Source organism: Rosa rugosa, chromosome 7 (genome assembly GCF_958449725.1).
Source record: "Rosa rugosa chromosome 7, drRosRugo1.1, whole genome shotgun sequence".
In the NCBI taxonomy this organism is placed as follows: Eukaryota; Viridiplantae; Streptophyta; class Magnoliopsida; order Rosales; family Rosaceae; genus Rosa; species Rosa rugosa.
Window position 1 is genome coordinate 14,129,038 of NC_084826.1, and position 22,871 is coordinate 14,151,908.

The following is a 22,871-nucleotide window of genomic DNA, read 5'->3' on the forward strand; positions in this document are numbered from 1 at the left end:
CCTTAGAGCAGCCTCTAAAATTGCATGCAGCTAATCTCATGGAGACACATCATGTTCAGAAGGATCATTGGTATCGTTTAGAAGAGCCAGGTTCATTTGCAGGATCATCCAAGTCATCTCTGCCTCTCTTACGTGGGCTGCGGTATGCATTGATATTAAAAGCGGCCAGCTCTCAACATCCTCTTGAGCGGGTTGGAAATTCTTATCTTCATTCTCCAAACCACCATCGGAAGGGTTTTGAGTCTCATTGATCACTCTCAAAACAGTTCCCTATGAGTCATTCAGAACGAATTTTTCATGGTCTTGTGCATCAGGGACAACATTGTCATGGAGGCTTCTTGAAAATTTATATTGTGTCTTTTTTTTTTCTTTTTTTTTTTTTGTGGTTTTCGGAATTAAATATATTTCTATTCGTCGATTTGAGATTTCTGAAAGATTTTCAAAATGGAATTTTGTTGGAGTTATATTTCTTATTTATTTATCGACTTTCGGTTTTGGCATTGGGAATGCCTTAATGATGATTTTGAGATTTTCTGGAATATTATCGGAAATGGGATTTCCTAAGGAAATTATAATTATTTATTATTTCTTGCCCATTTGTTTATGACTTCGAGACTATTTTGGCGTGCGGGGCCACGTCATTGGAAGATATCTTTTCTCGTGAGATATTGGGGAAGCTTTATGGATTTATGGATTTACTGGTTTTCAATTGTTTTCCTTACCATACCGGGGTCCAATACTAGGTCTCCTCCTCACTTACTTTGTGTTTATGAGTGGCAGTTGAGGTAGTTTATTCTCCTCCTCACAAGAGTGGTAGTCGAGGTTATTAGTTCTCCTCCTCACACAATCTATGTGTGGGTGGCAGTCGAGGGTAGGAAGAGCCTAAGGGGCTCCTTTACCCGTATGGTGATATCTCTTCCCCATATCCTATTATTACTTGACTAGCGGGGCCTAGTCCGATATCTCTTAACCAGCGGGGCTGGTATGTTTTCACGAGATTTTGAGTTTAAAGAAATATGTTTTATAAACGTTGTATGCATCGAGGTTTTATAAATTTAAATAAGTGGGAGAGTATTCAAGTTTGCTTCATTTAAATCATCTTAATTATTTATTTTTGTCCACTCACACTAACGTGTTTTTTTTTAATACTTTCCCCTGGGCCCTTCGGTTTCAAATGCCCAGTTTGCAGGCGAAATTAGTTGAGGTCGGGCGTACATGGAATTGAGGCATAGTCAACAGCATGGCTTCCGCGTTTGCCTTTGAATTAGGTTTTCTTTGTTTACCTTTCTATTAGAATTGCTCTGATTACCTGTGGGATTAATGTTATTCAAGTTGCGTTTTGGTGTTATGTGAATTAGACGATGTTGTGATTTGGGGAGCAGGGTGGTTCCAGGAGAATAATGATGAGTGATTTAGAAGTGTAAATTTCCTTTCTACAGGTTTTGGGTAGTCCATTTTAGGGGAAGTTCTGCCAAATTTTTGGAAGAATTTCTTCTAAGGTGGACCTCGCAGGGCCACTTCGGATTTCAAGGTGAAATTCGGGGGCGGGTCTTGTCACTTCATCTCAACTCCAATTGAAACTTTCATAACTACACCATAATCAGATTATGAGCCAAAAAGTAGAATTTTACCTCGCAAGCCGAAGGATTCGAAAAACCCTAGTTTCAAAAACTCCAAAATTCGATCACCACAGATCAAATCGCTGCAAGCCTTCTTGGGTGTAGCTTCTACTTCCTCTGGGCTAGAAAAGCCCTCAAAGAACCCGAGCTATAGTGGCCGGAGCTGGGAGAACCAAGGCCGGTGATTTGAGGCGATTTGCAGCTCCACCGTGCAACTTCTCGGCCTTATAGTGTCGTGCACAGGTCTACCCACACAGTGAAACTTCACAAGGTGCTAGATGGGAGTGAGGCGAAGAAATAGAGACAAAAATCACGGCCTAAGGTGGCCGGACGGCGGAGAACGAAGACGCCAAAGTTGGCTGGGCGGAACTGAGGTCAGGGGAGAAAGTTTCCCATTTTGGAAATTTTCGGGTTTTCTGAAATTTTTTGGGGTTTTTGCTATTTAACCAAAATGGAAACTTCTTCTGAAAGCCATAACTTCATCATACAAACTCCGATTTCCGTATTCCGCATATCCACGAACTCATATCGACGCGCTCTACAACTTTTGTGAAGGAAGTTCTCACAGAATCCTAATGTATAAAAAGTCAAACTTCGGAACCCCCTAAAACTTGCACTCCGAATAATTATTCGTCTGAAAATAATTCCACTCCTCCCTCGAACCACGAAATCGTACAAACAAACACTTTATTAATCCCAGGAAACATTTAGGAATTAATAACAAATTTCCGAGGTCTTACAATATATATATATATATATATATATATATATATATATATATATATATATATATATATATATATATATATATTTGTTAACAAGTTTTCTTTAACTTTCTTAAACTACGTACCTCTTCTTGTAATCGAGCATTTCAAGTCTCAAATGATGCTCATCGAATGACATGCATCTCTCCGATAGTTATCGTTATGGACCAAAGTCTGCCCTAACTTATTCATAAAGAACCCAGGACCATCCTGCGCAAGGGGGGCTTCTTTAGAATCCCAAATACGAACCCAGAAATGAATCCCAAAAGGTGGGGACCCAAGCCCAAAATTCCTCTGGGCACCCACCAAGGCAAGCCAAACTTCTAGACACTCACCACCACGTCCTGCCATCTCCAATCCCTCTGCGTAGCTGCATGCCCCATCCAGCAAATCGCAAGGAACAACACCGCCACCTTATAGATCGAAAATCCCCACACCAGGAGCACCTGTCTCCACTGCCGCCAGCATCATCAAGCAACCCCACAAAGAATTGCATGTTGCATTTCGTTCATAGAGTTTAAAGTTTAAACTTTTAGGTCTTCTAAATCTAAACTAAAATATATTGAGTTCGTATCTCGTTTTTGACCACTTATCTATTTTTAATTGAATATTAGTATATATAATAGAGAATAAATAACCCACAAAGAAAAAGAAAAGACATGATATTGTAGTCCAAAATTTTCATAATAAATGTTGGGCAAAGAGAAGGAAAAATCAATCTCATGGGGTCTGAAATGATTGATTTTCCCCCTAATTTTTAATTTTGTCAGGAAAATACTTCCAAAGTTTGTGCCTACTAAACAAAGAAAAGGAAAGTCTCATTTCCTCCTGATTTCTCAAATCCGTGAACTAAAATGGCCCAAATCTCCAAACATGGCCTCAATGACTAGGGCTGGGCTCGGTACGGTACCAGAGCCGCAGGCCCAAAACCATGTACCGTACCGGCCTAGTTTGGTACATAAAATGGAGAACCACTACTGGCCACCGAAGTCGGTATACAAACTTATCGGTATACCGAGAGACTTGGTTGGTATAGGTTGGTTGGGCCTCCAACTGAGTTTATGATTGGGCCAAAATTCTAATGTGACCCATCTGTAATTTTAAAAAGCCTAGACCAATAAGTAAATGAAAAAAAATCAGAAAAATAAGTATATAACTCTCATTCATGATACATCAACTTCATTGCTTCAATTCATCACTTAATTGTTCATACTTCATACTTCATACAAATTCAGAAATTCCAATTCATAGTTCATAAAATCACTTCACTCAAAGTTCATACAAATGTACAATAATCTGAATAACTAAACTGAAAGTTCATATGAAGAAACAAGGGAATTAAACAAAATAACAAATAGATAGTAGCAGTTGAACCAAAAATCTGCAATCTGCCAAACTGCAATGCTGCCAAACACATGAAATTTGGTGTCAATGAAGCTCAACAATGAACCAAAAATCTAATAACACTTGAGAGAAGACTGCATCACTTATAAGTTATAATCTCGATTAGGTTTGAAGCAAGTCAAACAACTATTTTAACTTCACAAAGATACAATAATTAAAACAAACTAGTTAGAGATGGAATTAGACAGCTGCATACCTTACAAGCACCTGTAGGCTGCTAGACATCAGTTTGAACAGAAGTGGTACTGTTAATTGATGAACATAATTCACTCAATTCAGTCAATTCACAGCAACAAGATGCAAAGATAAATAGAATCAAAACTAATGAAGTTTCCTTAGTTTAACTAACCTTCGATCAATGATGATGGAAGCATGAACTGTTAAGTTTGAAAATGCCTGATTAATAGTATGAAACATTACAAAGTAAAAAAACAAAGTATCAAACAAAGTAAAAAAACTGGACCTCACCATACCTCTATAATAATGATGAGCTTTTAGCTTTCCAAATATCTAAAAGCAATGCCAATTGGGACCTGATATCCAAAAGCAAAGACCCAAACAAAAAACAAAGCCCAGAATTAGTTAATCACCAAAACCTGAAAACCTAGAACATCACATAATTGAGAGACCTTGCAGAGATCGATTCCGACAAAAAAATAAAGTAATGGGTTCAGAACTCACAGATAAAATATCCACTTGAAAGAGACCGATTCGATTTCACTTGAGATTAATGGCAACACTGCAACCACTACTAGAATTATGTTATTAGACATCGCATGTTTTAAATCGGTCAGACTTGCCCACGATGTAAAAAAGTAATCTAACATCGTTTTACGAAAATACCGATTTAAATGTATATCATTAACATCAGTTCTTAAAATGACCGGTGTTAAAAGTTTTGTTTGAAAATTTGCGGGAACCTATTTTTGCAAAAAGCGCTAAGTATTTTCAGTGAAATGAAGAAGCGGGGACTAAAACTCAAAACTTTCGTACTTAGAAAAAAAATTGCACCCAACCCCAACCCCAAAACTGAAACAGAAAACCCTAACGTTAGTCTTGCGCGACACCTTCATTCTGAGCTTTCATTCCCTCCAACACCTGAAAGTTTTTTCACTTTCTCTGAAACTTTCGAACCCTAATGACTCTCACTCCTTCCAAATCCTATCTCTCTCCCCCTCCCTCAAACCCAAGCCCTCCCCCCCCCCCCCCCCCCCCGACTCTCACTTTCTCTCTCTATAAACTATGGAGAATATGTTGAACAAGCTACGGACCAACCCCAAAATCAATGAAGATTTCGACAGTGGTATCTTTCCCGGCGGCGTCATCACTCTCGCCTCCTCCATCGTTATGCTTCTGCTCTTCTTCGAGGTCGTACCACAGCATCCCTTATTCCTCTTTTCCCTTTGTTTTCTTCTCTCTCTCTCTAATCAAAAAGGGGTTCTGAAACGCGTCGAGCCTTCCTCATCGCCTCCGACTCTCATTGCCCTCTTCGACTTGGTTTATGAGGTACCTTTTCTTTCTCTGCATTTGCTTTGCGATCTCTTTGCCTTTGCTTCCTTTTCTCTTATGTAAAGTTTGCTTCTTTTGATTACATGTTATTGGGTCACAGATCTGGTCCTTTATCTAATTGGATTCTTTCAACTCTTATTGAGACTGTTGCTCACTCTGCTTAAGATCTTCAATCTCTACAAAGTTTCTGTATCCTGTGCTTATCATGTTCTTTTAACTTATGATTCGGTTTTCCCCCTCAAAATATGAAACTAATTCGTAATGTTCGTTGTTGTTTATAGGTGTAAAGGAGTTTGAGGCAAGGTGGTTTGGATGGGCAGGGGTAAATGTGCCAGATGATATTGGACAGAGGGCACTTACTAAAGCTCTAGCTGAAAAGGTTCAAATTCTGTACATGGATTTTTATTTCTCTATTCATAGACATAGATCCAACTCTTTTTCACTAATTGCGAGGTGATTGTGCTTGAACATTGTAACACACTGTTTCACTCGTACTGTTGGCTGCAGAAGTGTATCCCCGTCTTCCTTGATGAGGAGATTGTTCATCAATATTACAATGGCTATTGCAACAATATTTTGTGGCCCCTTTTCCATTACCTTGGGCTTCCACAAGAAGATCGACTTGCTACCACTCGGAGTTTCCAGTCGCAGTTTTCTGCATATAAGAAGGCAAATCAAATGTTTGCAGATGTAGTTAATGAGCACTATGAAGAGGGTGATGTTGTTTGGTGCCATGACTACCATCTTATGTTTCTTCCAAAATGCTTGAAGGAATATAACAACAAAATGAAAGTCGGTTGGTTTCTCCACACTCCCTTTCCTTCCTCTGAAATTCATAGGACACTGCCATCACGATCAGAGCTCCTGCGCTCAGTTCTTGCAGCTGATTTAGTTGGGTAAGTATTGCTTACATTCTGCTCAATATGATTTACTTTGCTTAAGATAGTTGATACAGAGTGCCGCAGCTGGCATATCCTTTGATTTCTCAAGCTTGGTAATCTGTGAATATACATTGGGAAAGTATTTCATGTTTCCACTAGCATAATGTGCATACTATCTATATTAACTGCCAAAATCACTATCAGTGTTGGGGATTATGCCATCTGTCAAGAATATCAACAAATAACTGATAACTCTGTTGCAAGGCTTTGATCCTATCTGACCATCATGCTTGATGCATAATATTAACGTTCAGCCATGATAATTGTTTGCTCTTAATGTGCTCAAACTATATTCTATTGCCACATAATTTTCTATTACTGACCATGATATGTGGGCATCACATGGCTAGAAGCCCCTAATTATATTATTCAACATGTTCTTATTTTCTTTTTTTTAATCAAGTAAACTAATACTGTTGTTTCTCTCTCAAATAATGTTATGATTTATGAAAATATGGAATAACCATCAATGAGTGGTAACCTGTAATAGGTTCTGTACTGTTATATTGTCAATCCATTTTTGTTTCATCACATTATGAAATGAGTTTCAAGGCAGATATTTTCAGCCCTATTTTAATGACCAAAATGAAGAAGCAATAATTAGCATCCAATGACTAGGAAAGGAATTTCTGTTGTTGACTGCACAAGTTAACAATTAAGTCATTAATTAAGTTAACAATCAAAATTTGGAGGGAAATTTTGATTGTTTCTCTTGATGGGTTTTGCTTGTATCAGATTATTGGTTCAATTTATTGATCTTCTGTATCCTATCTAATTTAGCTCTTTGAAGTCGTATTATATGGTCATCACACAAGTTTTTGTTTGAAGTCGTATTGGTTACTAATTAAGTGATTCTTTGCAGATGACAACAGTAATAGCTATTGAAGATGTCCGTAGAGAGGTAAAAATACTGAAAGCATTATCTAGACATAAGAATCTGGTCAGATTTTATGATGCATTTGAGGATGCCAATAATGTCTACATAGTCATGGAGTACGTGTAATTTTTCTTTTAGTCTTATTCCTTCACACCAATTTATAGGAGTTAGCCTTGTTGGGACATCATTTGTATCGTTGTTTATGGTTTAGTTTTATGAACACACACACACACACACACACACACACACACACACATATTAAGCCTAGTCTTAGAACTGAGAAGAATGAACACTTTTGTTGGCAGAAAAACCTGTTTTGAAATTTGATATGATTTTCTCTCATTTCTTTCACTTTCAGGTTGTGTAAAGGTGGAGAACTACTGGATAAAATTTTGTCCAGGTAGATTTATATTCTTTATATTGAAACTTGTGGTTGGGCACTTTCAGATTTATGATTTCAGTTTGATTTATTCTCAGTAACTCCTTGTGGCAGGGGTGGAAGATACACAGAAGAAGATGCTAAAGTTATTGTTGTGCAAATTTTAAGTGTTATTGCCTATTGTCATCTTCAAGATGTTGTGCATTGAGATCTAAAGCCAGAGGTACAACTACATTCAGAGTTTCTACTTTCCACTACTTTGATGGAATAGTATTGAAAGTCCCCTCCACATGTAGTTTGTTTACATCTTCAGTTCTCGTCCGAACCTATTACCAATAACTCTTTTCATATGACTGCTTGGCAGAATTTTCTTTTTGCCACAAGAGAAGAGGATGCTTCAGTGAAGGTTATTGATTTTGGTCTCTCCGATTTTATAAGGCCTGGTAATGCTTCCACATACTATTTTTCTTGGCTTCAAGAATGTGGTACTGCACTTTGATTCATGCCTTGGACTTCTTTTGTAATAGGCTAATAGCTTCTTCCAATATGTATTGAAAATCATAGTTGTTTTGAGAATGAATATACACAAGGGAGACATGAGCATTTGAGAATCACATGGTTCTGTCTTCAGATCGGGAAAAAAATGGCATTAGTTAAGTCTTCCACTTAAGAAATGGGGACCAGCTAGCTTGTTATGTCTAGTATGTCTTGTCAATTACATAGCAATGATATTTGTAGACCTGATATATAGTAAGTAAATTATATAGACTTCTAGAGAGAGATATATCTATTTGAGTAAAATAATAAGGGATGTTGATTGGACTTTGGGTTTGGTATAAGCACAAGGCTGAGAAAGAAAAAAGAACAAAGAAAACAATTAATCACAAGGTCGTAAGAACTTACATCCTTCTTTGTTTGCAGTGTGTTAAAATTACTTATGTATTGATTGTTCATCTTATATTTTGTTCTCTTTTACACTTGGCACATGATTTTGACAAAATACTTTATATTTCCAGAAAATATGAGGAGATCTGTGCACCCCTGGTTGAAGAATTTTGTTACATTACTTATAGGGTCCCTTATTGATAACACATGTTTTAAGGAAAGAGGTAAGACTTTATCCTACTTTGAGTGAACTGTGGGATTTTACCCAATGATTGTGACTTATATGTTGTTTTATACATTTCTAGTGGGCAGTAAAGGCGCGCAAATCATATAGCCAAATTGATATTGACGAGGTGTGCATTGAAGTGGCTGATTCTATACAGAGTTTGGTGTAAGACTTTTGGCTTCCATGATTTTGAGTAAGGCTAGTTTTTGCTTAATTTGAAGCAAAGTTTGGTGTAGAACGTACTTTTGTAGTTGGTTGCTAATATGTTTCTAAGCTAGCCTTTGTAGGTTTTGCGTTTTATTTTGTGAATTATGTTGAATCATGAATTTGGAAAGAAAATTAATGGAAAGCTCCAATTTTTGGGTGATGAGAAATGTATTTCTTTTTCCAGCAACTAGATGAAATCGATGTCCTATGATTATCAATATATCGAATTGTAACTCAAAACCGATGAAATCAAAACTACTGCACATCGATTTCTCGATTTCTAATCACCAAACAGTAATCTATTATGAACATACAAATCACCTACCATGGAGCAAACCGATGTGTGGTCAAAAGGTGAACATCGGTTTTGGAAAGCAAAAACGATGTCTTCAATGAACTAACACATCAGTTTGAATAAAAATAGCCGACGTACATAATACCATTGAACATCGGTTTACTTAATTGGAAACGATGTTCTGTCTTAAAGGAAACATCATTTCTGAATAAAAAAACGATGTAGAATAAAGATGCAGACATCGTTCCTAGGAAAATAATGTGGCAACCTACATGTAAAAATGGCCACGAACAAACAATACTCATGGGAACTGATGTCTACAAGTGTACTGGACATCGCTTCTGGAATAGAAATCGATGCAAATGTTCAAGTAGGTATTGTTCGACATATATTTTTTTAAGCATAAAATGTGAAAATATGAAGAATTAGACATACCAAACATACAAAAATATGATGATTATAACGATTATACATCGATTTGTTTTTTAGAATCGATGTTGGTTGTTGTCTGGGACATCGGTTGAAAACGTGCTTATACTGATGTCTATACTTTTCTCTACACCCACTAAGACATCGGTCGAAAATTAGTTTAACATCGGTCCAGAACCGATGTCTATGAACAAAATTCTAGTAGTGAACAGAGATCGATTCCACTTGAGATTCAACATCAGCAAGCAAGATGCAAAACAGCAAAAACATTAGAAATCACTCAACTTAGAACATGAATTGAATGAATCTAAGAGCTTCTAACTAAAATTAAAACAAAAATTAACCAAAAGGGAAGACTCACCGGTCGTAGACACGATTTGAATGAACAGATTAACACTTTATGTGTTTGATTCTTGGATAGTTTGGGCTTCGAAGGAGAGATCGAGTCAACGAGAGGTGGAGAGGGTTTGAGTCTGAGAGAGATTCCAGACGGCTCAGTTCGAGCCTTCGAGGGAGTGAGGGACTGAATGATGTTTCTGAATTCCACCCTTAGGGTTTGGAAAGTTTTAGTTTAATCCAACGGTTATAATTTAATATGCAATAAAACTATTAATAATCAACGGTTCAGATCAATAGATATAAAAAATATATAAATAAATAAATAATATATATTATATACGGTTCGGTACGGTATACCGTATTTTTCTAAAAATCAAAATCAATACCTTACTGTCATCTCTCTCTCGGTTCGGTACTACCGTACCAATAGTTCGGCTACAGAAAATGTCAGTTACCGACTTCTTTGACTCGGCTCGAACACGGCTGGTTGGTTTGTCTCGGCTGAAAATGCCAGCCCTATCCATGACATTGTAATAGGGGCAAAAAAATATTCTCCATGAAAAATGACGAAAACGGGACCTCAGTTACTTGGTTGGTAAAGAGCCAAAGAGGAGATGCTTACCGAAAGCTTCATGATTGTCGTGTTAACTAGTCTTATCAGCCTTAATTGAACCCTTTGTTTCTACCAAACATTCGTGTGATTCACTCTCTCAGCCCTTTACCTGATTCTCAAGAGGCCAGGTACATCGACCATGCACATCCAATGTCTGCAACCGTAACTTGATTCCAAAATTTCTTCATGGGCATTCGGTCCAAATTATACATGTCACTTTTGACTCTTATACATGAGGTTAATCTTTATACACAAACCTGTAAAAATAAAAAGAAATTAACACAAATCTAGAATGAGTACACATGGTTGAGCTTTCTGTCCACAGCGCACCTTTTTGTTTTTGGGTTTTGGAGTTTAAGGAACAAACATCACAACCAGTTCACCACCACCATACCAGCTTTCGAACCCCTCTATCTTGTGGGAAAGCCAAAGGCCTTAACCACAAAGCTAAAGGGCTTGCAATAAGGTACAAAACATCTATATAGCGGAATCTAAAAACATGAGTCTAAAAGCATCAGGAAAAGGTTTGCTTAAGGGAAACATGAACATTGAAGTCATATCCATATCCAAATAATGCAAAATTCCAAACGATCCAAAACTAACAAGATATCCATTTCTTTTTGGAGAAAATTTTATTTCATTATGAATCAAAAGACAAAGGTCACAGTGATACACACCCTTAACTAAGAAAACTGAAGCTAGTTTCTCATATCATGATCCTAATTATTTAGACTAGCACTTGGTGTAGAAATTTCCGATCTAACCACCTAAGCAACTCTAAAATAATCTCCAAGCACTACTACAGAAATCTTGATACGGGACACCTAGTTTTTTTTTTAAAGACGTCTTCTTACTCTAGGTGTCATGAAAACCCATTTAACGACGTTGGGCCAAAACAGCTGAAAACTTTTAAAAAGAAAAACTGAGATAGACGTACACTTTCTATTTTCTACTCTTCAGAAAAAAGAGAGAACAACAATACACTCTCTCTCTCAGAACCGGCGTCGAGCACGGATCGACCTCACCGGACTATACAACGGTGCTTCCGAGCTCCAGCTTGAGAGGGTTAACGCGTCTACTACAACGAAGCCAGCGGCGGGAGGTATGTTCCACGCGCGCCGTCCTCATGGATCTGGAGCCTGGGACCATGGACAGCGTCAGATCTGGACACTGCGGTCAGATCTTCCGCCCCGATAATTTTGTCTTCGGTCAGTCTGGTGCTGGAAACAACCGGGCAAATCGTCAGTACACCGAGGGGGCTGAGTTTGATCTATTTGGTTCTCGATGTGGTGCGAAAGGAGGCGGAGAACTGTGGCTGTTGCAAGGTATGAATCCGGTCTAACCAAACCCTAATTCTTCTTAGTTTACATGTAAATCGAGTTGTATTATATGAATTTGGTATATTAGAGAGTTTTGGTGATAATATGAGATAATGATAATGATGTAACTCGTGAATGTATTACAAGGGCATGGTGATAATATGAGAGTTTTAATGGGTTGCAGCTCGAAGGCCTGCCCAAATTTTGTTTTCATGTCTTTGTTAAGACTCAACACTCAAGACAGCTTCAAATATGTACACAAACTGCCCCTTGTTATTTTTCAGCAAGATTATAGACTATATTTTCACCATTTTGGTACTGCGAACTTACAATTTGGAGCATCTGACCAGTTCTGTTGTACTATAGAGCAACTTTTATATTCTACAAGTGTTTTTTCTTGGGGATTTCTCTAACCCGTTGGATTTTCTTAGTTTGTAGGAAGATGACATTTTGGTTTCAAAGAATCACTGGAGTTAGCTTGTGCAGAGGTATTGGAAGCATGTGGTTGAAAACAGACTTAGAAAGTAAGTCTTTCTTTCTTACTTTTCTTTTCAGTTCTCCTATATGTACTGAATTATACTTGTTAATTGTTATGCAGTTGTGGTGGAATCAGATGCAGAAAGCTTAAGTTCAAGGCTGTCTACAGAGGCAGAATTAAATTAAGGGGATGATTCATGGTATTCAATCTCTTCCGAGTTAACTAGATATTGTGATATTTGATCCCAATATCAAACTAGGGACTGAGGGCCTTTGATCCCACGTCGTAAAATTTACATTGTTTTTTTTTTCCCAACTCTCAATTAGCTAACTTTGATTTTGACACCAGTGTAGTACTAAAATGGAGTTTGGATAGAGATTGCAATGGTTAAGTTGAAGGCTGCCAAATTTGGTTTGGTGAGCCACTACTTCAGTAGTGGATCTTTGCTAAACTTATTCCTCCATTTTGTCCAAACTTTTTTGTGGTGTCTTACGTACTGTTTTCCATTAGCAATGACATATCAATTTCAATAGAAAACAATAACTTGTGCTTTTATGCTACCGTAAGAATAACATGTGCTTATATTATTGCTAGTAGCTGCCATATGCCCCTTATCCGTTGCTAATGATTCCTGAATAACATGTTAGATGATCCTTATCATAATGCTTTTTATTTTGGGCATCACTTTAATCTCGTTCAAAGTGGGGTAATGCTTTATTGATGATGCCTTTGATATCACCTTGAAAATATATAGTATGGATTTGTACTCTTTTAAAGCAATTTTAGAACCAGTTTTCAAGTGTAAATGTGCAACCATCAAGTAGCTTAATACTTGTGTGTTTAAGAATTGATTTTGTTGAGTTACCACTTATATATCTGTGTTTAAGAATTGATTTTGTTGAGTTACCACTTATATATCTGTGTTTAAGAATTGATTTTGTTGAACACAGATTTGACATTTTCAAATGTTCGATGTAAAATTGGCATGAAGCAAAATCTGTTGGGATTGGGAAGGTACTTAAGTTCACTGTTGTTCAATTATTTTGTTGTTCTCCAGTTCTTTTTGAGAGTGAGAATGCTTGGTTTTCATTGAGACAAATAAAAATGCTGATAATATTGGTTCTGTATTTTTGAATTGCATCTTGGATCAGAACCCTCTCAAGGGAATGAAAGATCTGTAGCTTGACAGAAATCTAAAGACACCAAAAAAAGAAGGGCCATTGCAGTGAATTGTTTTTGCTGTTTCAGTTTCTTAGGTTTTAGTAGTATTTACTGCATTTGAGTCTGTTATTTGTTTTTATTTGTTTTGACTATTGAAAATCCTTTCAAGTGCAGGTAATTGTTCCCTGTCAAGTTTCTTGAAACTGTATCAAAGGTGAGTCACCTGATCCACTAACATCTTCACAAATTAAAGCTTTGCATTTTATTTTTTTTCCTCTGTATTGGATTGTAGCAGATTTGAGATGTATTAACTTGGCCCTATGATTTATGTTCAATGCTTGGCATTTTGTTATATCTATCAGGTAGTGGATGAAGATATTGGAGATTGAAAAGGTTTGGCATTCTCAAATGCTTGCCATAAAATTTACATGAAGCAAAATCTATTCAGATTGAAAAGGTACTTAAATTCACTAGTGTTCAATTTATTTTTTCTTTTCTCCAGTTCCATTTGAGAGTGAGAATATTGGTTTTAATTGAGACTTCAATGAAAAGGCTTATATTTGCACTTGTTATAATTCTTCACTACTATTTGATTGATATTGCAGTTCAAGACAAACTCATGGATGCTCATAATGAATGTGATGTGGCAATACTTGTAAAGTTGTAGTTAGATTAGATTGTAACTTATAGTTATAGTGTAGTGCACTTGGGAAAATAAATCTGTGCTCATTTGATATTGTAATTTGGATGTTTATATATAAGTTTGGTTAGTGATGGTGTAAATTTGCATATATTTTTTTTTTGTTTCATGAAAAAGATACAAGGACGTTTTTTAAGTGTCCTTATACATATTTGGTAACGCTTTTTTAAGTTATAAAGACGCTTTTATAGTGTCCTTATAAACATTAGACGACGTTTATTTATAGAAACAAAGACACTTTTCAAGTGTCCTTATAAACATTATATGACGTTTATTTATGGAAACAATGACACTTTTTCAGTGTCCTTGTAGATATTTAAGGACGTTTTTTCAACGTCCTAATAGATGACTTACTATGACTCCTTGATAGATGACGTTTTTTTTTGCGTGTCATCTAAAGTTTTTTATGACGTTTTTCAAACGTCCTTGTTAATGCTCAAAGTCTGGCGGTAGCCAAGCCTTCGTTTAACGCGGGTCCGGCGGGCGGACCGCTACTCTGTATACTTGGTGATTCCTGCTAGCTGCCAAATGAAAGGCAGGGCGTCAGAGGGAGACCGCGCTGGGCGGTCTTCACTTCTCCGATGCCTAAGTCAGTTGATATATATAGGCAGCATAGTAATAAATGAGAGTTAATGCGTAATTTAATGAAGGGAGAAGAGAGGACCTTTTATAGGTGAGGAGAGGTCTGATCTTCTCCTTGTTTTCGATGTGGGACTGATGTGCTTCAGTTCCCAGTTTCAGTAGCTTCTGATGCCGTCTTGGCAGAGTGCGTGGCGGCGCGTCAGCGGTGATCCTGGGGAACCCTTGTGCTCCGGCCGTGGCCCGCCTGGCTGCCTATCTGTGGGTTACTCCTTTGATGATAGTTGGTACCTCTGGCGGTACGATGAGTGTGTCTGATTATAGCTAATTATGCTTTGCAACGTACATGTAGGTACAAGTCCCCCAAGTCCCCAGTCAAGGAGGGCAATCTTGGTTGGGGAGTTGATCGGCGGTGTGAAGCGTTTTCTTCCGCTAGACTTTTGCAGAAGCATAATTAGCGTCAGTGCGTTGTCAACCATGGATATTACTGAGCAAACGCTTTATACCCTTTCGGGTGGGCCCCTGCTAGGCCCCCCAGGGAGTCCCCCACTCCCCGGCTAAGATGGACCTCCGGATGGTCGCGAAATTTGTTTGGTGAGGGGGAGCTGCACGGAGCAGAGGGTGTTGGGTAGCGAACCCAATCTTTAGGACCCGAGTGACGGGGGCCAACGTACCTGATCAGGGTCGTCGTAGACTGTTGACTAGTCCCCGTGTCCCGTAGGGACAACCTGACTGTAATGCCGCGTGGCGGTCATTTGTCAGAATGAGGCGTGGCCTCGGGATCCGCCGCTGGCGGGAGTCCCCCCGCTGGTTTATAGCAGTAAACAGCGTCCAGTGGACGTGCTTGGCGTTAATTTATTGAGCGGTACCGCGCTGAATAAAGTACGCGATTTGTCAGATAAAAGAGGTTTCCGCTAGAGGTGCGTAGCGGAAGGTGCCCCGTTTGTATGATGACAAGGGAGAAGTGTCGCTTTTAGGAGACTTCGTAAATAACAGCTAATGAAAAGTTCTGCTGGAGGGGTTCCGCCCGGCGGAGAACGTCACTAGGAGAGGATAAGTGAGAAGTTTCGCTGGCGGGGTTTCGCTCAGCGGAGACTTACTTGGAGAGGACAAGTGAGAAGTTCCGCTGGCGGGGTTTCGCTCAGCGGAGACTCACTTGGAGAGGACAAGTGAGAAGTTCCGCTGGCGGGGTTTCGCTCAGCGGAGACTCACTTGGAGAGGGGTGTACCCTGGATTGCTTTCGTGATACGCCTTGACACGTGGCAAGTAACTAGAGGGTTAGCGTGTGGAGACGCGTCTCCTCAGTCCGGCCGTCTTCTCGTCATTAATGCGAGTAATGATGGATTTCGTAACCGAGGCGACGCCTCGGTTAACCCGGAGGGTTAGTGCGGACAGGGGACACGTGGACGGCTGGGGTGTGATGTCGTTTTCTAGCGGACGGCCCAAAAGCCGCTGATGTTGACATAAAAGGGGGGGAACGTATTGAGAAGGGAGATCAGAAAATCCATTCGAACTGTTTGTCGTCTTCAAGCTCTGCCCAGCCGAGATTTGCAGAGAGAGTGCCGTGAGTTGGTGGAGTTCTCGTGGTCGAAGAGACGAAAATTTCCGTCGTCGGGGCATAGCGAGCATCAGTACGCCGGCGAGTTAACGACAGGTTAGTGTTCTGGTTATCCTTCTCTTCGGTTTTGTGTTGTTGTCGAATTGTGGGTTTGGTATTTGTGTCTGGGATTGGTGTGTGAACTGGGTTTCTTGATGCTCGTCGGGGGTGTAAGATGAGATTTGAGGTAGGTTACGATGCTTTGACAGAGAGTTGATAGTTAGGGTTTTGCTAGATGGTTGAATCTGGGTTGAGGGGGGGGGGGGTTTGTTCATGTTTTGGTATTTTCTGGGTAGCTGTTCGTGGTGCTTTGCTATGGCTGATATAGGGATAGGTTAGATCCTTCTGTGGGCTAACTGATTTGGGTTTTAGGGTTTTTGGGATGGCCAACGTCGTAGAGATCTCGAGCAGTGAGGACTCCGGGTCTGACGTGTCAATCAGTGCGGCGGATAGGGTTTTTATTGACTCGTTGCGTCCGTCTGCCCGTGCAGGAACCTCACTGCCAGAGCCGTTAGACATCGAGCCGCTGCAAACCATACCCTGGGAAATTGTCATGGGCCGTACGTTGCGTCCGGAGAGTTCTAGGGCGGGTGAGGAAGCTGCTGCGCGGGAGAGGAGTGAGGAGCGGCTAGCAAGTAATAGTGCCGCCAGTGGTTCTGCTGACGGGGGAAACGTGACGGGGGAGGAAACAGAGTCGGCGTGGGTGCTCCCGGATGGGACCCCCGTTGACGAGGCGGGAGGGCGGATGACTGCCGGGAGTGGTGAAGCTGCGCCAACCGACTGCGGACGAAAAGGCCTCAATTCTTCCAGCGGGGTTCGCCGCCGTTCACGAGGCAATATTCCGCCAAGGAGTGACGTTGCCGCTAGTGCCCAACCTTCAGATCCTGGTGTGTGAGTTCGGCGTCGCTTTTGGGCAGATCTGTCCCAACATGTGGCGGTTGATGCTGGCAATGAACTCCTTGTGGCGGCTATCCGGGTGCGAGGGGCCGACGGTGGCAGAGGTTTTGCACTTCTACGAACTGGTGTACATTAATCGCCAAGGGTGTAGGGGGCAAGTAAATTTGAGCCGCCGGCAGGGAGCGCCCAAGCTGATAAAGAATTTGAGGGATTCGATGTCCTACTGGCGGGGGACGTTTTGCGTGGCCACGACGGGGTGGGAGTATCAAGCGGAGTCCAACCAGGGGGAGCCGACATTTAGGATTAAGTCGGAGTTTCAGCCAATCCGAGGTTGTCCGTCGATCTCCGCTGAACATAGCTGGCGGTTTATGGTATACGTTGCAATCGTTTGACTAACACCTTGTCTGTTGTTTTACAGCGGGCCTGCGTTACAATCTGACGCGGGAGGAAGAGTGCCAGGTTGCGCGTATCAAAGGTTGTTGGAAGAACCGCAATTTGCTGGACTTCCGTCTCCTCACCGGCTGGGAGCTGTTGGTCGATCAGCAGCTAACGCGCGCCATTGGTAAGAGGCCTCCGCCACATTGTATCTCTTGATAACTTGGTTAAAGCTGACAAGTGTTTGCATGTTCTCAGAGACTCCGCCAGGCAACAAAGCGAGCCGTGACGCCTTTGACAAAGCCATGGACCGTGCGGAGATAGACAACTTCCTGGAGACAATGTATGCTTCAGGCGAGGCGGCCCAGATGACAGTTGTGAATCCGGAGACGCTGGAGGTGAGCGCATCCGAGGTTGCGGTGACGCTGCCCATGCCGCACCACTCGCACCTAGGGGCCGACGGTCTGCCCAGCGTGCAGGCGGATGGACAAGCGGGTGGGGGGAAAAAGGGATCCTCTACCGTGCCGCAGAAGGAAAGAGCGGTTGGCACTCGACGTGGGCCGCAGAAAGAAAGAGTTCTGGCGCCGGCGGGGGCTGCCGCGACTGCGGTGGGGAGACAACCGCCGATGGGGTCCAGGGCTGCGCCCACTGGAGATGCACGGGGGATTCTGCGGAAGCGGCGCCAGTGTGACTCAGGCGGGGAGGAGGAGGATGATGACGAGACCCTCGAGGTCCACAGGCAAAAGAAGAGCCGACAAGGCCCGTCGAAGGCTCCTGTGACGGCCGAGAGAGAAATGCCCGTGAGCGATCTGGACTCGTTCGCTGCCTTCACCGAGTTCATGACCGACAGCGAGCGGGAGTTTCTCTACCATTTGTACGAGCGGTTGGGGTTCGGCGGTCTGGCAGGGATGACGCGGCCAACGGCGATCGAGCAGTCGCCCTTTAGCTCAGCCTTTGGGCATCTGGCGGTGGGGCTGAACGAAATGTTCTTGGCGGCGCCCAAGCAACCTCGAATTGAGGGTCAGCTCCGGGAGGAGGTTAAGAGGCTTAAGAGGGAGCTGGGGGAAGCCAAGGACAGGCTGGCAGATGTGGAGCGACGCCTGATGAAGGCAGACTGTGACGCGGCGGACGCTCGAGGCAAGCTAGACGTCGCCATCCAGCGGGACATAGAACGAAATGATCAAGTCTCCCAGCTGGAGCAAGACAAGGCCTTGCTGCAAGAGCGTGTGACCGCCATGGAGAAGAAAATTGACATCCTGCAGCGGGAGTCTGCCGCCAGGCAAGGGGAAGTGAAGAGACTGGAGGGTGAGCTGACCCGGCTGAGGGATGATGGAAGCCGAGCCGCCGCCGCCGCTGTGGAGAATTTCAAGCAGAGCGCGGAATACAAAAACGCGCTGAATGAAGCGGCGAAGGCCAGCGCCCTGGCGAATGTCGAGATGTTGCGAGCGAAGGGTGCCATTGATTGGGCCAAGGCGTCCCTGCCCAAGGCGCCGCAGGCAAAAAATGCAGCGCCGACGAAGAGACCCCCGCCAGTACCCAGTCCCCCAGCAGGATGTGGCAGCTCAGGCAGTGGGTATCAGACTCCGGCGGATGGGACCATTGAGACGCCAAGTCCCACCGCTCGAGGGACCGACCAAGCAAGCCGTGAACAGCCGTCGCAGGCCGAAGTAGGCGACGCCGAGGCCAACCCCTGACATGCCGGACGTGCCCTGTTTTGACTGTGTAGCCGCTGAGGCTGAAAATATATGTACTTTTGTTGTGTTGTTTTTTTTTTTTTGAATGTAATGAACAATTTTTGGGTGGGGAGTCCCAGCCCTGAATATATGAAATATGGAATTTTTGACGTTGTGTGATGACATGTCTATACCGCTAGAGTTTTGACTTAGGATGTTCTTTTGCAATCAATGAAAAATTAAAGGAATTAAGATTGGTCCAAGTGCACAACGTAGCGGACGAGGTCCGCTGACGATTGCCGGCGTTGCCAGCTGCCCTCAGTGCTAGACTTGGTAACAATGGTTTGAATAATTCCTCGTTTCATTGATAACTGACTGGTCAGTTTAACAAAAGTGGGGATGTACCCGTTGGGTAGCTTCCCTTAGCTAAATATTGAACAAAAATTTAGCTAAGTCAAGATGCTCCTGGGTAGCGACATGACTATTTGTAGTAATACCGAAGGTGTTCGGTATTCCAAGGGTGGGTCGTAGTGACTCCATCCTTGTCCATTAAGTAGAAGGTGCCTGGGCTAACGACTTCTACTATTTTATATGGACCTTCCCAAGTTGGGCGGAGTTTTGTTGGTGCTGGAATGACTTCCTTCATTACCCAGTCCCCCAGTTGGAGGTTGCGGGCCTTGACTCTGGCGTTGTAGAAACGCGAAACTCGTTGTTTGTTTTGCAGGTTTTGCAAATGGGCCTTGTGTCGTTTTTCCTCTAGGAGGTCCAAATCCAGGTTGATGCCATCGCCGTTGGTCTCTGGGTGGTAGCATTCGACCCGAGCGGTGGGTTGAGCTACCTCGACAGGCAGAACGGCCTCAGTTCCGAACGTCATACAAAAGGGGGTTTCACCAGTGGCGGAGGATGGAGTCGTTCTGATGGCCCATAGCACTTCTGGAAGCTTTTCCGCCCACAGGCCCTTGGCAGTGTCGAGTTTCTTTTTTAGCAGCTTCTTGATTATCTTGTTTGCCGCTTCGACCTGGCCGTTGGTTTGGGGGTGGGCGACAGAGGCAAAGCTCATCCTGGTGCCCAGATTGGCGGTGAACGAAATGAGCTCCTCATTGTTGAACTGTGTGCCGTTGTCTGTAATGATTGTGTGTGGGACACCATAGCGGCAGTAAATGTTTTTCCAGAGGAAGTGAATGACTTTGGCGGTAGTGATGGCCGTCAGTGGCTCTGCCTCTATCCACTTGTTGTTGTAGTCGATAGCGACAATGATGTACTTGAACTGTCCCTTGGCGGTTGGGAATTTTCCCATTAAGTCGAGGCCCCATGTAGAGTGGACCCATGGACCGATGATGACTGAAAGTGGTTCAGCTGGCGCATGCGGGAGATCGGCGAACTGCTGGCATTTGTGGCAAGATCTTGACACCTGCCGGGCGTCCTCACCAAGCGTAGGCCAAAAGTAGCCCTGTCGCATTGTACGATTGGCCAGGGATCTGGCGCCCGAGTGGTTTCCGCACTCCCCGCCGTGGATTCCTGCCAACACGACCTTTCCTTCTTCCGGGGTTAAACAGCGGAGGTTGGGGTGAGTGAACCCCTGTCGGTAAAGCTTGCCATTCTGGATATTGTAGCGGGTTGCTCTCCGCTGAATTTGGCGTGCCTTGACCTTATCCTCTGGTAGTGTGCCGCTGCGCTTGTATGCAGTGATCTCGTCCATCCAGCTGGGGTTGACTTCAATGTTGAAGATCTCCGCTAGGGTTTTCGTGATGCTTGGCTTGTCAAGGCATTCCACCTTTGTGTCCGCTGGACTTTGATGTGGCTGGGCGGTTGCCAGTCTTGCCAGGGAATCAGCCTTGGCGTTCTTTTCCCTGGGAATTTGTGTGATGGTGTGAAAGTTGAACTTTTTGAGCAACATTTTGACATATCCCAAGTATGCCGCCAGCTGCTGGTCCTTTGCCTGGAAGCTGTCGTTGACCTGGTTAACGACTAATTGAGAGTCGCTGAATATGTTGACGCTGTCAGCCCCCGAGTCAATGGCGAGAAGTAGACCGGCGATCAGTGCCTCGTACTCCGCCACATTGTTTGAAGCTTTGAAGTTGAATTTCAACGCGTACTCCGCGTTCAGTCCCCCGGGTCCTGTTAGGATGACTCCGGCGCCGCTGGCCTGGGCGCTGGCGAATCCGTCCACATGTAGGTTCCAATCCGACTGGAGGGGACCTGCCTCCCCGACGGTTACCACTTCCGCTCCAGGTACCATCTCTACACCGGGTTCAGGTTGACGTTCGGTGAGTTCAGCGATGAAGTCCGCCACTGCCTGGCCCTTTATGGCGGTTCTTGGTTTGTATTCTATGTCGAACTCGCTGAGCTTGATGGCCCACTTGCTGAGGCGCCCCGAGTGTTCAGGGTTCTGCATTACTTGTCTCAGCGGTTGATTTGTTAACACATGGATCGTGTGGGCCTGGAAGTACTGGCGGAGGCGCCTGGCGGCAACGATAAGTGCAAGGGCCAGTTGTTCCAAGGGAGGATACCTTGTCTCCGCTCCGTTCATGCCTCTGCCGGCGTAGAAAACCGGGAGCTCATCTTGGCCTTCCCTTCGGACAATTGCGCAACTTACCGCTGATGCAGATACCGCTAGATATATGAATAGGGTTTCTCCTTAGGGACAGAGAGGAGAGGGACTGCCGCCAGATATTCCTTCAGGCCCTGGAACGCCGCCTGACATTCCAGATTCCAGTCGATGACCTTCTTGTGCGTTGTTTTGAGGAGTTTGAAGAATGGGGCACACTTGTCAGTGAGTCGAGAGATGAATCGAGAAAGGGCGGTTAACTTGCCCTGGAGGCATTGAACGTGCACCTTGTACTCTGGGTCCGCCAAGTCAAGGATGGCCTGGACCTTGTCTGGGTTAGCCTCGATGCCCCGCTCGCTGACAATGTATCCCAGGAATTTGCTAGCGGTGACCGCAAAGAAACATTTTTCCGGGTTGAGGCGCATACCATAGGCCAAGAGAATGGTTACTATGATCCTGAGGTTTGCCACATGTCCGCCGGCCTTTATGCTCTTAACTAGCATGTCGTCCACGTAGACCTCGATGATTTTTCCCAGATGCTCCGCGAACATGGCGTTCATCAACCGCTGGTAAGTGGCACCGGCGTTCTTCAGACCGAAAGGCATGACATTGTAGCAGTAGAGGCCTTTGTCGGTGGTGAAGGTTGTGCATTCCTGGTCGCTGGGGTGCATTTTGATCTGATTGTATCCGGAGAAAGCGTCCATCATGCTGAGGATCTCATGTCCAGCGGTGGAATCGACCAGCTGATCGATACGGGGTAGCGGGAAACTATCCTTTGGGCATGCCTTGTTGAGGTTTTTGAAGTCAACACACATCCGCCACTTGCCGCTGGGCTTTTTGACCATCACCAAATTTGAGATCCACTGGGGATAGATGACTTGGCGGATGAATCCAATGTCCTGGAGTTTGGCGACCTCTTCTCCGATTGCCTGGTATTTTTCTTCATCGAAGGCCCTCCGCTTCTGCTTGATGGGATAAAAAGAGGGTTTGATGGTCAGTTTATGAGTGATAATCTCAGGGGAGATACCTGGCATGTCCGCGTAGGACCATGCAAAGA

At 43.2% G+C, this 22,871-nt stretch overlaps 1 protein-coding gene across 4 annotated transcripts; it reads left to right on the forward strand.

Annotated features, from left to right (window-relative positions):
- Positions 1-11,316: 11,316 nt before the first annotated feature.
- On the forward strand, positions 11,317-13,253 carry LOC133721902 (uncharacterized). Of its 4 annotated transcripts, none has more exons than XM_062148675.1 (4): positions 11,317-11,812; positions 12,238-12,330; positions 12,405-12,483; positions 13,235-13,253. In XM_062148675.1, the coding sequence occupies exons 1-3, from the start codon at positions 11,614-11,616 to the stop codon at positions 12,467-12,469; spliced, it is 357 nt and encodes a 118-aa protein (XP_062004659.1). In that variant the 5' UTR covers positions 11,317-11,613; the 3' UTR covers positions 12,470-12,483; positions 13,235-13,253. The 4 variants fall into 4 exon arrangements, with proteins under 4 accessions (XP_062004659.1, XP_062004658.1, XP_062004657.1 ...); XM_062148674.1 differs by lacking the exon at positions 13,235-13,253 and adding an exon at positions 12,638-12,721; XM_062148673.1 differs by lacking the exon at positions 13,235-13,253 and adding an exon at positions 12,633-12,738 and having other exon boundaries at positions 11,318-11,812.
- Positions 13,254-22,871: the final 9,618 nt, after the last annotated feature.

Bases quoted from the DNA above. Each gene is read 5' to 3' on its own strand.
- LOC133721902 (XM_062148675.1), top strand. From the start codon at position 11,614: ATGGATCTGGAGCCTGGGACCATGGACAGCGTCAGATCTGGACACTGC. The intron at 11,813-12,237 runs GTATGAATCCGG...GGATTTTCTTAG, and splicing joins AGAACTGTGGCTGTTGCAAG to TTTGTAGGAAGATGACATTT. The intron at 12,331-12,404 runs GTAAGTCTTTCT...ATTGTTATGCAG, and splicing joins GTTGAAAACAGACTTAGAAA to TTGTGGTGGAATCAGATGCA.